This window comes from Astatotilapia calliptera, chromosome 10 (assembly GCF_964374335.1).
Source record: "Astatotilapia calliptera chromosome 10, fAstCal68.1, whole genome shotgun sequence".
NCBI lineage: Eukaryota > Metazoa > Chordata > Actinopteri > Cichliformes > Cichlidae > Astatotilapia > Astatotilapia calliptera.
Genome location: NC_137431.1, coordinates 1,350,348 through 1,366,876, shown reverse-complemented (window position 1 = coordinate 1,366,876; position 16,529 = coordinate 1,350,348). Strand labels below are relative to the sequence as shown.

The 16,529-nt window shown below is 45.4% G+C and overlaps 1 protein-coding gene across 2 annotated transcripts in view; it reads right to left on the bottom strand.

Moving 5' to 3' along the window:
* Positions 1-14,579, bottom strand: part of atp2a3 (ATPase sarcoplasmic/endoplasmic reticulum Ca2+ transporting 3) — a 42,933-nt gene extending 28,354 nt beyond the window's left edge. For both annotated transcript variants that reach the window (XM_026181198.2, XM_026181199.2), the window contains exons 1-3: positions 14,213-14,579; positions 4,465-4,482; positions 4,080-4,162 (exon numbers count right to left, since the gene is read on the bottom strand). In XM_026181198.2, coding sequence (XP_026036983.1) covers positions 4,080-4,162; positions 4,465-4,482; positions 14,213-14,330 — 219 coding nt within the window. In that variant the 5' untranslated portion in view covers positions 14,331-14,579. The remainder of the gene's footprint in view (positions 1-4,079; positions 4,163-4,464; positions 4,483-14,212) is intronic.
* Positions 14,580-16,529: the final 1,950 nt, after the last annotated feature.

Here is a 16,529-nt window from a genome sequence, read left to right as displayed (position 1 = left end):
GAGGTACAGCACAGTGCAATGAAATCACGGGAAAAGCTAATATTTCTCACACCCGGCAGAAAAAGCTGTCTTCTTTACTTTTTTAAACAATATCTGTGTGGATTCATGATTGTAATTACTCTCGTGTGCATTTCTCAGAAGACTGTGCTCTTCACTTCACTCTGCAGGTTTTGCAAGTCCAAGATTACATCAAATGAAGGGTAAGTTGTGCACACCGAGTAATGGCAAAAACATGTAGCTGCCTTGCCCAGAGCATAATTATGATGTATGACAAGCAAGGGTGATAAAAACTCAATAAATTATGAGATCACTGAGTAATTTCAATGATTAGGATTACAAAGAACAAACTGGATGAAGTCAAAGCTGTGTTTTTTTAACCTAGTGTTGTATTCACAGCATATCTGCGACTGAACTGTGTTTATGAAAACATAGTTTGCTCATTTACCTGTGTGACATTTTACAAATGCCTACCAACATCACACGACGTCCAGTCCACAGCTCCCTGATGAATGCAGACTTAGAACATGGTTTATATCTTTGTCTCAAACTGTGAAATTTTCATTATTATTATTCAAACAGCTGAAACTATAAAATGATAAAGACTCTTAAACAGGCTGCCCTTCACATCAGTGGTCACGGGAAACAATTATCCACTAATAAACACATATTTAACTTTGTAGAAACTTTGAAAAAACTAAACTTATCATTTAGTACCACTCAGTATCTATTAGTCTTTAAAGACACGTCTGTGTGCGTCAGGCAGCTTAAGCATGAAAAACATCCCTGCACTCTGATATTTGTGATCGTTTTTTACCAGATATAGTTTATTGTGGCAAAAGCACAGTCACCCAACAGCTGAGCTGTAGGTCTTTACACATGCACTGTATGTCCAGTTTGTTTCTAGACTACATCGTGCCTTTATGGTTCATTATAAAATAATAACACAATAAGATACCCCAGAGGAACAGAGAATAGTTTTCACATTATTTTATCACTGGTGAGAGTAGAAACTAAAATGACTGCAGCAGAGAGCAGCACAGACAGCAGTGGGTAAAGTGGATCTATTTTTCGATTATCTGATGGGACTTATCAAAGACAGAGGACAATTTTCTCTGCAGAGTATTAAGAGCCAGCGTATACGTCACGGCAGCCTGAGCTCGGTCGATAGCTCATCATTCCCCATCGTGTGGGACGGTAAATCTCCCTCCTGTCTGAGCGGAGAGTGGAGGGCACCAATGTCAGTCCTCCGAGTATGGATGGCTCAAAAAACCAGAGGAACAGAGAATAGTTTTCACATTATTTTATGTTGGTACTCGGTCAGAGAGCGGACCGAGTACCAACGCCCACCTTCACGGCGAGCAGGAGTTCAAAAGCTGGAGATTTCTTTGGCTTTTTGAACTTATTGAGGGATTCTGGTGGAAATTTCACTGCATGCATTTGGCAGTCTGAGACAAAATTAAGCTCAGTTTCACTGATGGGTTTGGAAACTCATGCTCCATCACCAACATCAGCATACAGCTCGCGTTCCTCAGATCCCACACACACAGCGACATGCCACAGAGTTTCAGAAAAGCCTTATTCATAAATCATATTGATCAGAAAGGAGAACTCATGGAACGTCGTGTAGTGTGGCCTTCTGCGCGTCACCTGCTTTCTTTATATTGTGCTTCCAATGAGCCAGACTTTGTCTGAGGGTCGTTCATAGTTTCCTTTGTCTGCCTTTCCGCTCATTTTCAGTCCAGTCAGGAATAAAGTAATTTCCTCGGCATGCTGTGCAGTGTGCCGGGTGAGTGCAAGACAAAAGAAGAGGTGGCAGGGAGGGCTGTGCCGTACCGTCCACGACAGAAAAATGTCATATCACTATATTATTGCGATATCATCAACAGGATGCGTTTATGTTCCAAGACGAGCCCGGGCGTGTCTGAGAGCCGCGGGAGCCGTGTGGAACCTGGTGATGCGTGACCCACACATCGCTCTCCACATGACAGGAAGAGCAAACGGTGGATGGAAAGCACTGAAGTGGTTGCATAGTGGAAAAGCAGGGCTTCGGGCAGCTGGTTAAAAAGCTCAGCCCAGACGGAGAAAACATTTTCAGCTTTGTTGTGTGACAGTACTGCGCAGCTCCTGAGGAGTCACAGGGTTCAGTTACTTTAACAGATATCTGCTGCTTTTACTTTAAATGTGCCCCCAGCTGCCTTTGTGCTGACGGGCACTGTGACATAATGCTGAGTCACTACTATTACACTACCGTGGTGCTGCTGCCACCTCATTTCAATACACACACACTGCAAAACAGGAAGCGTGTCATCACTGACACAATGAAGCTCACTGGAAAAGAAAGATGGAAATGACCTTCGCTCACTTCCACTTACAAATGCTGATGTGTGCAAGCATCAAACAATACTTTCTTAACTTCCACAGAAACATCGTTATCGCACATTTGATGTATCCTAATATCAGGCTACATCTCTCTGCCTAACATCCATCAGATGAACAGTATGTGAAAGTCACGTCCTTGAGAAATGGATAAACAGGAAAAATGCATCTTCAGTTGATCCACCTACTGTTCACTGAAGCCTCATCGGGAACGGCATCAGTGGAAGGGTGGATGTCACGAAGCATTTTATAAGGAAGGGGAAAAGGCTGAGGTATGCCACGTCACACAGGAACTGAGCTGAGAATCAGTGGCAACGTCTGATGGAGCCACGGATCCAAGTTTACATTTTTTGGGCTGAAATCATCGTCAAGGTCAATCGTCCGACAGGGAGTCGATATCTACATGGTGGAGGCTGCGTCAGGGTTTGGGGCAGCAGTGGTGTTGGATCCAGATGCAGTTTTCAGTTTTCATCTTGACAGAGAAAAGAAGAAAAAGCAGCCGAGATCCAAAGAAGAGCCTTCAAGAGACCCAGAGAAAAGTACAAGAACACTTCAAGAGTTCAGGCTGTTCAAGAATAAAGACGCACACACCAAATATTGACTTTCCAGCTGTTCCATGCCTGTTTGCACAGTTCAATAAACTGCTGCACCCATTCTCCAAGCACAGTCTAAAGAAATGAGGCTTTTGCACAGTCTAACTGTAAGCTGGTGCATAACTAACTGTTTGTGAATTCAGTTCCTCATTTATTTGCTGTACATTAATAGCATATTTTATAAAATGTCCCAACTTGCCCAGTTTCCCACTGGTGCGTCATGGAAAGGAACCAGGGAATCTAATACTGTCAATTTGAATATATTGAAATTAGCAGACAAATAAGTCCGAGATTAGGGCTCAAGTTCAGTCCACTGAGAATCAGCCACACCCTGGTTGTAGTGGAAACATTCAAAACAGCAACAAAACAGCAAAATAGCTGTGAAATAAGAGTTCTAATAAAGTCAACTCTCTGGGCTGGATGACTTTGGATTTCAAGTTGAATCAGGTCACAAGGAAACTTGAGTTTCTGAGCTGACACCACTCCAGGCAACGGTGACACTGTAAAGTGTTCGGGTAGTGTAGCAGTGGAGCAGGTTCCACTATAAACAATCTGGTAAAAGTAAGGAAAGCCTGATTTGCATGAGGAAATTTAAGCCATGCTTCAAAGTCATGGCACCAAAGCCCACGCCTGCACTCCGCGTTTGTCACTAACAGAAGAAACAGTAAAAGATAGATTGGGTCGGTTTTTGTGCCGTTTTCCTACTTTCAGAAACAGCTAGAGCAATTCCATCCCAAGTCACCAGTGCTGTGCTGTAATAGATGGAAAAAGTTATTATGCAGTGAGGATTGCACCACTCCACCCCTCTCTGACCTTCACCTCCCTCAAACTGCAACCGGGGTCACAGTCTGAGGGAACGGGAGCTTTGATTGAGAGTTTTGTTTCCAGTTTGGCACAAGCAAGGAGACTGCACTGAACGCATATCAGCACTGGGTGGAAAAGCCTGCGACAGACACGTTTCCACACAAACTGGGTAACCAGAATCCTAACAGGGGAATAACAGTGCAGTCTATTAGGTGGCGACTTCCTGGACAGTTAGGGTCTCAGATCCCCGAGCGGTACATCTGAAAATGGAGACTGACACATTTTAATTAGCAGGGTCATACTTACAAAGGAGACGCAGGCAGCCAGCAGCAGGATCCTCACCAAGAGGTCTTCAAACTGCTCCACCACCAACTCCCACAGGGACTTGCCTGAAATGTTTAAGTACACATTGCACACCTCGATGCATCACACTTGATTTAACGTTGAAGGCTCTCGCTGTAAAGACGTGTGTCCTGGAAAGACGTGTTGACATTAGCTCTCTAATACTGATAAAACAAGACCAATGCTGTATCTACAGTGTTGTGTGTCCATGGGTGGGTAGCTGCTATAGTGGACACTGCCAAGATTACCCCTCAGTCAACAACAAGAAAGAAAGAAAAGATCCCGGCTCAGGATACTTCATTAAGCACAGAGAGGAGGATCACAGCTCAGTGCAAAAATCAATATTTACCTTCTTCAGCTGGGAGCTCTGTGGATGTCACGCGGTGCAGGTCGTAGAAGAGTCGAATTGGCAGGGCCGAGGCGGAGGAGAAAAACAAGAAGAGAGCAGTTAATACGTTTGATTACCTCAGTGTGACTTTAAGATGCACGGACACGCACAAATTGCTCTGTTGAATTGTTCCGCTTGGTTACGATGATTAAACGCTCCGCGCAGTGAGGCAGGACAGGACGCAATCACACGTCTACTGTTGTGATGACCTGCAAGTCCAATTCTAGGATCAGCCACTCATGGAAGTGCAGCTCGGGATGTTTTGCACAGCGAACCACAGACCACCAATCACCTTTGACTGCTCGTGGTGATGTAACGGCTAACCAGACTCAGTCTCGCCACCTCACAGATGTTTCATGACGAGCATTTCTTCACTAAGACTGAAAAGCCAAGTTATAAAACTTCAGTTGATATTCTTTTGGAAACCCATACCCACCGCCTGTTAATCAGATATTTCTGAAGGCCCGGGCGACCTCTGACTGACCTCATTATCAAGTCACTGCTGATTGCAAACAGGTTATTCAGTAAGCTGACAGTCGTATATGGGAGACACTTTTTTTGCTCAAAACTAAACTAAATTTTTTAACTAACTTTGTTATAAACGTCCAACCTCATGAATCCCTGCAGCTTCCATGCTGTTTCTGAGCGCGGCAGCAAAGCTCCCGATGCTAGTGTAAGTTAGATTAGACAGAGTGATTGCAATTATAACGAATCTATCCAATGAGCCACTTCAGTTCAGAAATAAGATTAGCTTTATAATAAAGGTAATCTGTGTTAGTTTATCAAGGCAACGGGTTGCTCTCAGCACTGGTGCACATTCTGTTTACTGCACCAAACCCTTTTGTTCATCCACGAGCTAATATCCCACAAAAACAATCACCAAGATTTCAGCACGTTGCTCCGTTCTGTAACATTTTCTTGTCATTTTCAGGCTTAATCAACATTTCAAAGGAGAAATTGTTTGTTTTTTGGCATTCCGACATCCCCCCACGTACATGAGTCAGCGGCAAGAGTAGAAAACACATCAGTCATGTTCTAAAAATGCTCCAATTGACAAGCACTGTTGATCAGTGTCACCACAATGAGACAAAAGCATAGTCGCCGTGTTTGTCGGGCCCATATCGGGTCCAGTGCAAAGTTACGACTGAACAGGTCGGACGTAGCAAACGACCTGAGGATGCATCACTGGATGCGTTTGCTTCGGCGGGATTAGTTATGAATTCTTTCCAGGAGAGTGTGCGTGTTTTCTTACCGACTAAGGGAATCAAAAAAATATTATTCTTTAATCCACTCCTTTTAAGTGAAGCTTTTTCTGCATATAAAATAAGTAAAAGCTTGAATTACAGCCCTCATTACAGAATGACTGTGGAAAAGCAGCTATACTTAGAAGGCAGTGGGCTGCAGCTCTCAATAATAGCAGCATTCTCCTTTAAGCAGTGGAAACCCCGTGTTTCTCTGCATGCTCTGACCATACTGTGCAACACGTGTGTCTAATGTGTAGAGAGGAACTGGAAAGAGGCCGTGACACGAGGCCTCGGCACTCCTTCCACTCGCTGGCGCAGAGAGAAATAAACTGTGTTTTTAGGTGGAGAAGAGATGCTAAAAGCAACCGGGGAGCATGCCAAATTAGATGAAAAGGCTCCTTTATTTACTTTAATAAAACTACACACAGGCCACCACTTCAATGTCCACTTGATAAGGTTTGATAAGGTCAAACATGCAGCTGATCTGTTAGCATTTCTGTATTAGAAAACAACCATCTTGCGGGGGTTGACCCTCACACTGTGGTCAGCTCTCTCCGCTCCACAAAACACCCTCCTCAGACTGTGTATTAATAGCTGATGAGTCACTGTGAATAGCTTTTCTAACCTGCCATCTGAAGGGTTTTCTGAGTGCACTCTGCCAGCAGCAGCAGAAATGTGGAGAAGTGGGTTCTGCTGTTTTCCATGCTCCACCAGTGTGACATAAGCCTCTTTCCCCATAACTGTGCCTCCCCGGTTGTATAATGTTTTTATGGCAGACAGGCTGGCTGTGACCCGACTGCATGAGACAAAGACGGGCTGACTGAAAGGACGAGACAGACACGAGGGTGGGGGATACAGCGAGGAAAAGAGATGGAGGTGTTGAACGGGGTTCCCCGGCTTCCCTCTGCCAAGGATTCCCTCCCAGTCATCCGGGCTCTGTCAACGCGAGGCTTGCCCAGGCACATTCCTGAATACTGACTTCACCTCTCTCCTCATGTCCCCACAGCACCTCCCCACCTCCTCCTCCCTTCTCCCAGCCCAGACAATGAATAAAAGAGGCTGTTTACGCAGAACAGAAAAACTGAGCAGTGCCTAGAAGAAGGGAGACACTTCCTGGAGACAGTTGCCAACAACAGCAACAGTGAGATGCTCTCTGTGTTCAGAGCATCAGGAAGCAAAGCAGGAAACAGTCCGTCTTTCTTTCTGCACTGCAAACAATCTGCCGATAAAGGATCTCACAGTCCGAGCTGCCCCCCCCCCCTCCCCCTCCCCCTTGCTCTGAGTCCATTAACAAATTACAGGCCCTATCATTAAAACCCCCAGTAAACATCACATCTGAGTGTGTTAAGCAGTGTTAACAAGCCAGAATCCAGGCTGACTTGTGAAAACTACAAACACAACAAAGTTTTCAGCAGTTACCATGGCGACTTGACTCATGAAGACTCCTTGAAAACAAGTGCGTTACAAGGTAATGTGCAAGTGTCTGTCAAAATTGACCAAGAATAACTATTATGCAATCAGTGGGACCTTGATGTAGCATGCAGGCACCAAGCCCCCACACATTCTCATGTAGATAAGCTCACTGCTGGCCTGCTACTAAAACACCATTAGCATGCAGACAAGCAGACACACCTCCGAGCACACAGCTTACAGTCACCCATCGATTGAGGAGGAGCACGGGGGTGAAGGAGAAAGGAGTATGGAGGCAGTGTGGTGAGGCGTGTACTAGCTGAAGGATTCGGCTCCATCCACTAACCCTGAATGCAAAACAGGTCTATAAATAGCATGATGGTAACCCCTAATGATAGCTTCCTACATCCACTAAATGTGTTGTCCCACTGGAAAAGGTCTGAATGCATTAACCGTATCAAATGTGAATGATAAATGTACTTCATTCTCCACCCTAACATCATTATCTCCGCTGCACAGAAAACACTGCAAGTGACTGCAGAACAGACATCCGCAGTCTGATAATGTCAAAGTTTCTCTCCTTTACATAAATATCGACAGAGGGCTTCCCTATTCTGAGGAGCTCATATCGAACTACGTTACGTGGGCGAGTATCAGCGACCATCTTTAGGAATCCCTGACCTCTGCCAGGCAACCCTAAAGATCTGCTACCACAGGAACAAGAGCAGTGATGCTAAAGTTACTACAAGAACATCAAGTCCTCACATACGGCCGATGTTCAGTCATTTAAGCCCCAGAAATCGTTCATAGTGGATTAAAGCTGCTCCGCTCAAACAAAAGAAGATTAAGTCAACACAGCCAAGCTAACTGTGGTGCTTTGAGCTAAACGCCAATGAGAACACGAGGATTCTAGTGTAGCATGCTAATGCTATTTAGCAGCACGCAACAAAGCTGAGGGGAGCAGCTGTTTAGTCAAACAGTGAAAGTAGTCGTAGAGTGTTGGAGCTGCAGAAATGGTGACCGTGTAGTTAGAGGAAAAGTCTGATGACTTCTGAAGTGACAACAACTCAGTTTGAGAGAAGCATAGAAATGTTCACTGGTGACCCAGCCAAAATGTGGCTTTTCCCCAAAATGCAAATTCCCACACAAAGAAAAAGCTAGAAGAGAGGGATTCCTGCTACTGGAACTGGCAACATCTTGTCAAATTCTGAGCCAACCCAAATTGGCTCAATGTCACATATATTTGATTCAGTTATTTGAAACAGTATTGGACCAATTTCTGAAGTAGTGAATCCTTTAGCCTGCAGGCATTCAAACATCAGTGGAAGCACAGCTCAGTTTCTGTAAAGTTTTTATTGCCGGCAAAAATTCTGCTGTTCTTTGAAATATTTCAGGAAAAATCCTGAAATATAAAGTTAGAATAAGTCAAGATTTCTTGAGCAACAAAGGACCAAGTTTTCCCTAACAGCAGAATAAGAACAGCATTAACGTTTTCCCAGTTCACATTATACAAACTTTGTCAAAATAAGTTGGAACAATGGTTTCATTTTGGTGGAAGGAAAATTATATTAACATGCACAGTGGGGACAAAAAGGACGTAGGATGTTCTGCTCAATACAATTTGGCATTAGCTGCGATGATATCGATTAACCGATAGAGTCGTGATTCTTCCCCTGCTGAGCCCACAGAGGAGAAATACCATCAGCTGTCAAAGCTGAAAGGAGATTGGCTCTTTTGTGCAGCTTCTCTCTGAAAGTCTGCGTCATTAGAGAGACTGAATTTAGTTTCAAAGTGGAGATTTTCCTCTTTTCGAGCCAGTTACGACATGAGATTGAGGGTAACGGCCGCTGCAGCTGTCCATTGGCTGCACTGTATCTGACGTCATCAAAGCTGTGGTCAGGGAAAAAGAGAGCAAGTTTTTTCCCTTTGGTTGTTGCACAAGATAGAGCATGCTGAAATCAAACTGTAGCATCATTCTCACGTTCTAAATGCACGCATGCAAGTGTCCTGCTTATTTTACTGCATCGATCATTTGCACGCCATGCTCGACTGAGCCACAAAAGAGTGAAAGTGCTGATGAAGACCAGAGATACGACATCTATATTTAGGCCTTAATGTAAAGAACACTGCTCTCTAACTGTTCACACCCCACGCACACTGCACACTGCTCTTTCTACATCAGATGCAAGTTTAAATAAGCATCCAATAAAGTGCTTTTCCCCACATATTGCCACTAAGTATCTTCAGCTCTGCTGTCAAATTATAGAGGAAAAGGAAGAGGGCCTGTCAACAGAGCAGGACATGCTTGAGGTGATTAGCAAAGAGCCCGTATCGCGTCAGGGCTCAGAGTTTCCTCTTTAAGGTCACAGCTGTGCAAAGAACCATTTTTCGAACATCTCAACAGGCATCTGGCCACCAAACGAAGACGCTGTGGAAAATAGCCAGAAATCCCCAAACGGACAGACTGAAATATCTGTGTATTTATAGAGTTTCTTCTAGGTTTGGAAACCAGAGCGCCACTTCTGTCCAATCACGTGCCTGATAGATTACAACTTCACTGATGTGAACCCTGAAGCAATGGAAGCCACTGAAACTAGTTGAGCGACTTCTATAGGCTGTGTGAATACTTGTGCCCTAGCATTTGAATATATGCTTAACATTGTAAAAGCCCCTTCTCAGCCATGTCTGTGATCCTGCCATCACACCCACCTGCTAACAGCTCATAATCACAGGGACACGATTGTTCTCGAGGTCTGAAACGAACCCCAAACAACTGCTATAAATGCACTATTCTCTTCGAACAGTGTGTGGTTATTTTGCCAAAATGATCGGTAGTTTTAACCATCGTATTCAGAAAGGGCCAAAAACAGCTCCTAAAGCAGGTCTGCCTGTGAAGCCAACACTCTGTACTTCCCTTTCCTTCGTACAGCTCCGTTGTTTGGATTGTGGGCCACACTCTGGAGGGTCACGTGCAAGCTGAGCATGGTTATGGTGACATTTTCTTTTTTATTATATACAATATGTAGACAGATAAGTGATTGAGACGCTGGCTCGATGGATGGGTGCATAAAGTGTTGCTAGTAAAGGGCAGAATCGGTGACTGTAGAAACTACTGCAGTCATTGGGTGGAATTAACACAAAAAGCAAGGACGCTCGTTGCATGTGCGTGCAATCACAACTTGTAGGCACACTCAGCTTCATCACGTTTTACTTACAATACGAATGATTTTCTACATGAACGTTCTGCGGTACTAAACTTGAAACTAACGATTAGAATCACAAACTCATCAGGAAAGTGTTTACTCAGATCACAAGCTTCAGCATCCAAACCAGAGGAGGCGCCCCCTGCTGGCCATTGGCTTCACCTTTCAGACTGGGAACTGCTGCCATCTTTTAGATTCAGTCTGTTATTTAACCATTGATCCAACTGTTAGGTTCTAGTGTTCCAGCCACTAATGATCATTAATTGACATGCAGCTGATTATCCATAACCCACGCTGCTCTTGGACGTCTCTGAATGCTATTTAATGACTTTCATGTGCTCTTTACCTCTTTGTGGTATATTTGAAGGCAGTGTAGGCTACAGCACACGCTCTGCATACTGCCCACACTTTGGAACACAAACTCCGTGCATCTCCTCTGTGGATCGGACCGTGCTGTAGCAGAGCATCCAGGCAACGTGTTAGAGCCTCATGACTCAATATCATGTTAACATAAGGGCTTGATGATGAGTGACACATGCAGGGGTGGGAGGGAAGAAGCCGAGACAAGTGACAAGCTAGAACAGGATCACAGTCCCTTAGAAGGCAGCTGGGCAGGCACACACAGAGCCACTACAACAGGGAAGTGACTCAACACCCCGAAGACTTCAAATTACTTTTCTACAACTTCTCTCAGCCCACACAACACCAACACTGTTACCGCAGTTTAAGTCTCAACTGGACACTTTTCAGTGATCGAGACGCGCTCTGCAAAGCGCCATGGTGAGTGTGCCGGCAGAGAGGAGGAGCAGGAAGCAGCGTGTCTCTCACATTTCAAATGGAGGAGAGATTAAGTCAGGCAGCTTTTATATTGATCTGCAGAACAGGAAGAGAAACAGCCCTGTGTGAGAGCGAGATCCTACCAGAGGAAGCTGTAGTTATTACGTGTGGCAGAAACCAGACTGAAGAAACAGCTTAGATAAAGACAGAATCACCTTAGAATAACAACAACAGGCAGCTTCCATCAGTGAAAGTAACCAAACGCTTTAATTCAAACAACTTCAAAGAAGAGAAGAAGTTCAGTGGCATTCATGACAGTTTATCAATCGAACACTTTCGGTTTGCTGCCACCGGCAATTTGACTCGAAGCATTTCCATCTGCGAGCCAGAAAACGCATGTCATTTTGGACACGGAGCAATGGTGGCGCAATGACACGTCATACCAAGTTGTTTAACCTGTAAATGTTGCACAACTATACTCCAGGGAGTGTCGAGTGACATCCTAACACATTCAGGCTATTCTGAAGGCTCTGCACTTGTGCAAAGTAACTGAAAAAACAGAACCCATAAAGAAAGGAAATAGAAAAGCCTCACACTGTAAATTAGTCACAGAAGGGGCCTTTGTTCCAAAACAGGAGGATATGAATGAAATCTAATTATTTAACATGCTCTGAGTAAGAATCCTTCTCAATTTAAACATCATTTAATATATTCAATTCCTAAGAAGAAGACTGATGCCATGAACACTCGTTCATTCATTCGAGTGTCAGCTACTTTAAAATGTCGGTTTTTTAAACAAAGAAAGTTTAGAGAGCAAACGTGTCGTTTTTCTGACTCTTCCTAACAATGAGTGCAGCACACAATCACTGAGCACCACAAGTGTGCACCCACACACAGGAGAGACAGACCTGCGACTTCCTCTCTCCTGCTGCATCACAATGATGAAAGTGATAAACTGTCTCACAAATTGAGGTGCTTGCAGCGCTCAACAGTAGTTTAGCTGGATGCCTGTAGTGTGCGTCTCTGTGAATGGAGTTGCAAATAAGCGAGCTGCTGCTAGACCATAAACGGAAGGTGTGAATAAAAGGCCAGCTGCCTCCTTTCTGCAGCACAGACTGCTGTGTAGAAAAGGCTCTCTCCATATGTGGGAGCTAATGTTCCAACAAAGCCTGAGGGCGGCTGCTCCGATGGAGCGCGTTTAAAGTGCTGATAGAAAGCTCACCTGTATTTACGTTTCAGCAACAAGTTACAAAGAAAGATGATATAAGTATCAGTAAGGTTTGAACCTGTTGCCATCTACACCACAATCAGGGGAAAAATCTCATACTAGGCCGATATTTAACCTCATGGTGGTTTCCCTTTATTTGTGACCTCCATATTATGCACCGACATAATAGTGCAGGACACAGTCTCATCTCAAACAGCAGAGGCAGTGCAAGAGGATAAAGTCCCACCAGGCCCACGACAGTGTCATCTCGGAGTCAAACAGATCATGTAATCTTCCTAGCGTGTCGTGCCTCCTTACACAGACAGCTGGAGCGACACTTGGACAGCAGCTCGCGTCATTTTCACGTCCTATCTGCCTCCAAACCGAGGCAAACGCTGAGCTCAGACGAATAGTGGAGGATCTCGCATGTTTGGGGTCCCCTGCTAACCAGACAGTGCACACATGTCAGTGGAGGCAAGGTAATCATACCAGCCGCGAGCTGCTTTGAACCAACGTAGCCTGGAACAAAACAGCAAGGCGCATATGAGGCCCTTGCTTCATCTACAAAGTCTGTGGTTTGCGAGCAGAGGGGAAGCAGCAGTTAAGCAGCCGTATATCACTTTGCAGGGACATGCACTAAAATAGTAAACAGACCCGTCAACTCTCCTGCTGTCATTTTTCAACAGCTTTGACTTGGGAAAAAGCACATGATAACCCTTTTGCAGGTAGCCCCCAAAAACTGGGGAAAAAAAGGGGGGGTATTCCCTCCCTCCAGTGTTTCTCTGCAGCGCGCTCACACAAGGCAGGAAGTTCACAGCTCAAAGCGAAAGAGATGTTATCTGTAGCAAGACGTTGCTTTTTTCCATGAAGTCATCACGAGCCCCTGGGTAGAGTCGGCTGGCTGCAACAAAAGGGCTACTGTTCGACTGGCACAATGCGCGGCTCTGCTCAACAGCTTGGCAGCACATGCAAATGACAGGCCAGGAGCGATAGGTGCGTTGGTGTCAGGCCCAAACTCCACACAAAACCACGCAAACACCAGTATGTGTCGGTGCATGTACGCGATGAGGTAGACCTGAACAGGCTTGCTCATGATCAGCATCAGTCCAGCTGAGAGCCTCAATTGAAAGAGGCTTTGACAGGCAGACCTGGCAACCCGGGCCTGGTCCAGTATGTCACTCTGAAACGTTACATGACTTGACCCAGCTACTCCCTCTGTTATCGTGTAATTTGAACTGCAAAGTAGAGGCCCTGTGTAAGAACCACTGTTGAAAGTGAAAACAGGTTGTTCAAGATTTTCAGTGTGATTATTTACGGCACAGACCATGCCCCAAAGCCCGAACTCTGCAGGACAGCCGAGGATGCCCGTCCTCACACAGCTGCGCATACTGTGTCGGTATTTGGTCAGTGGACCCTTCTTTGGTTTTGGTGAGATACAAGCGCGCTGTCTGTCTGCTCACTAAGCCACTTGACATGACTTCAAACCAGACCAGACACGAGGCGACCTCGGGGAGGGGGACTACGACCTCGGGGAGGGGGACTACGACCTCGGGGAGGGGGACTAACTCAAACACAGATGTAGCTGGATTGGTCAGGCTTGCATTACACCTTTCCTTCCCAGACGGGGCTTCTATGTGCTCGCTGCGAGGTGTTTCAACACGGGCATGAGCATCAATGAATGTGCCTCTGACATTTCCACTGACTGTGCGCCTGAGGGAACGGGGCTGTTTTTTACGCGCACGATCTGCCTCAGCATGAAATATAACGGCTGCTGAGGGATTTCCTGGGAAATGAATCGATATACATCATGACACGCAGCAGCCACGAGCCGCAAATTTAAGAGGGAAATGATTTACAGAGCTACTCACCGTTCGGTCCATATTTCTCCAGGTTGGCTTTGACCTGTTCGAGAGTCAGCCCAGTGTTTTCGTTCACACCGAAGTTGTCTAAAACTTCAGTCGCCGATTTAGTGTGCGCATTTTCCATGTTGGTGTGCCGGGCTTAGATGATCAGACAGAAATGTAGTTCAGTCACATCTATTGTGGGAATCGGAGGGTGCGCGTGCCTGGAGGGTGTACGAGCAGTAATTTCCACCGAAGGACGCGGGAGCGGTCGGTCACCTGTCCCCCCCCCAAGTGAAGAAAACCTCCGGATCCGCGGTTCAGACGCTGCTCTTTCTGTGTTGCTCGACTGCCGCTGCTACTTCATCCCCATCTGAAGGTGTGCTGTGTCTGTGCCGACGCGGACCGCCTCTCGGTTGTTGTGGGCACTCCCTCCTGCCCTCATTGGCTGCGTGTACCTGAGCGCAGACCCCCCCGCCCGCAGCCACCTCAGACATATCCCCTTGAAATAGGACCCGTGCTCCGTGTGGTGTAATGCGGGTTAATAACTTGTACATACTCTGTCATGGTTGCTGCTCCTTGTAGGGGGTTTGTCTTTTTTTTTTTTTGCCTAAACTTCAGCTGCTCATCAGAGGCTGAGTTGAACTTGAACAAGGCGCTGTTCAAAGCGCAGGTTTGAAAGCACAGCACACAAAACTGCTGCTGCTGCGTGTGAGAGACAAGTGCACATAGGAGCCGAAGACTTGAAGTGAAGGGAACTCAGCCCGGATGCAGCTCTGATGCCCGCTGCGCAGTGAGCATGTAGATGCGGTCATTTAGGTTTTTAGCTTAAAGACATGGCTGCCCTGCGCTCCAGGCTCATCCACCGTGGAGCCGAAAGCTGAGATAGAAGAGTGAAACATGTGCAGGTTCATCTGCACATGTTTCACTCCAAAGTTTCTGTTTCACGCGTTGGAATTATTTTTATTTTCTTTTTTTCTCCTTTTTTTGGAAATGACTGCAGCTCCAACTAATAGCTTTGTCAGCATGTTTGGAAATAATTAACTGAAATAGAAGCAGGAGTAAAAAATTAAAGTGTGTTCATATGGATATTAGTTACTACGAGAATGATGAGACAGGAGATAATCTGAATGTGCTGTGGTTTCATTTTCAGGGAGTTAACTGTGAGAAAAAGTTATGAATGAGCAACATTTTCCACATGTTGCAGCTAACCGGACTAAATGAGGTTTCGACTACATTTACCACACAGGAACCCTCTGAAACACAGCTGTGGTTTTATTCGGTTTATTTGCAAGATAAAAATGCAAATGAAACAGTGAAAGAAATCATTTGACCACAATGAAGCACGATGGCTGTGGCGTCTTTTCAAAAGCGGGGATCACACTAACAGCTAAGCAGAACAAACGGTGACAGCTGTTCTTCGTCCTTGCGATGGTGCCAGAGTGTTCTCTAAAGGAGACTTGGCTGGAGTGTCCTTCTGAAGTCCATTCCTGGCTGCACCGGTACTGAGAAACAACCTTGAGTCCTCAGGAACGAGGCTGAATGCTTAAAAGGAAGATTTCAGATGCAGGCTTGAACTCATACAAGAGGAGAAAGCACATTTAAAGTGAGAACACATGCATACATTTCAGCTTATGAGGAATAAATAATAAATGTAGCATATTTGTGGCAACTTGTTTTTGGTATAAAGCATCTTATTTTGCAGCTGATGCAAAACCATTTAAGGTTAACACACATAAACCTGCAGCAGCAACACATTAAAATGCACCTAAAACACTTGCTTACATTCACTTCCTTCAGATAAGAGTGCAGGCGATCCTTAGTGCACACGAAAACAGTATTTTGCAAATCATTTAACAAGGCCCCATTAACACCTGAACTTCCTGGAAAATTGTCTTTTGCAATGATGCTCTTACATAGCATGGCGAGCAGACATCACTAAAACATTCAAGTATCCCCGCCTGTTGGCCAATTAAACTCTCTTTCACCCTCTAACTGATATCTCAATGGTTGAGATGTCATCATCAGCCTGCCTGAGAAACATTACTGTTCGCAGTGCTTTACAGTTTCGAGTCGATGCTTATGGGAACAGAAGACGTTTTCCAAGAAGTTTCAAAAATTCATCGTCATCTGGGGAAGAATCAGCCAAATGAATGCTAGTAAGGAAACGGGCGTTCCAGATTTCACGTCCATCGCTTCATTCCGAGTGTGAGGCTGCAGCACAATCCCCCCGCAGTATGTGGACTCTGAAGTGGGTCTGCTGTTGGAGATCACAGGCACCGGACTGGGACCTCGTTGGGCACAAACTATAAAAGGAACAGGGTGCTCCAATTCTGTCCCTGCT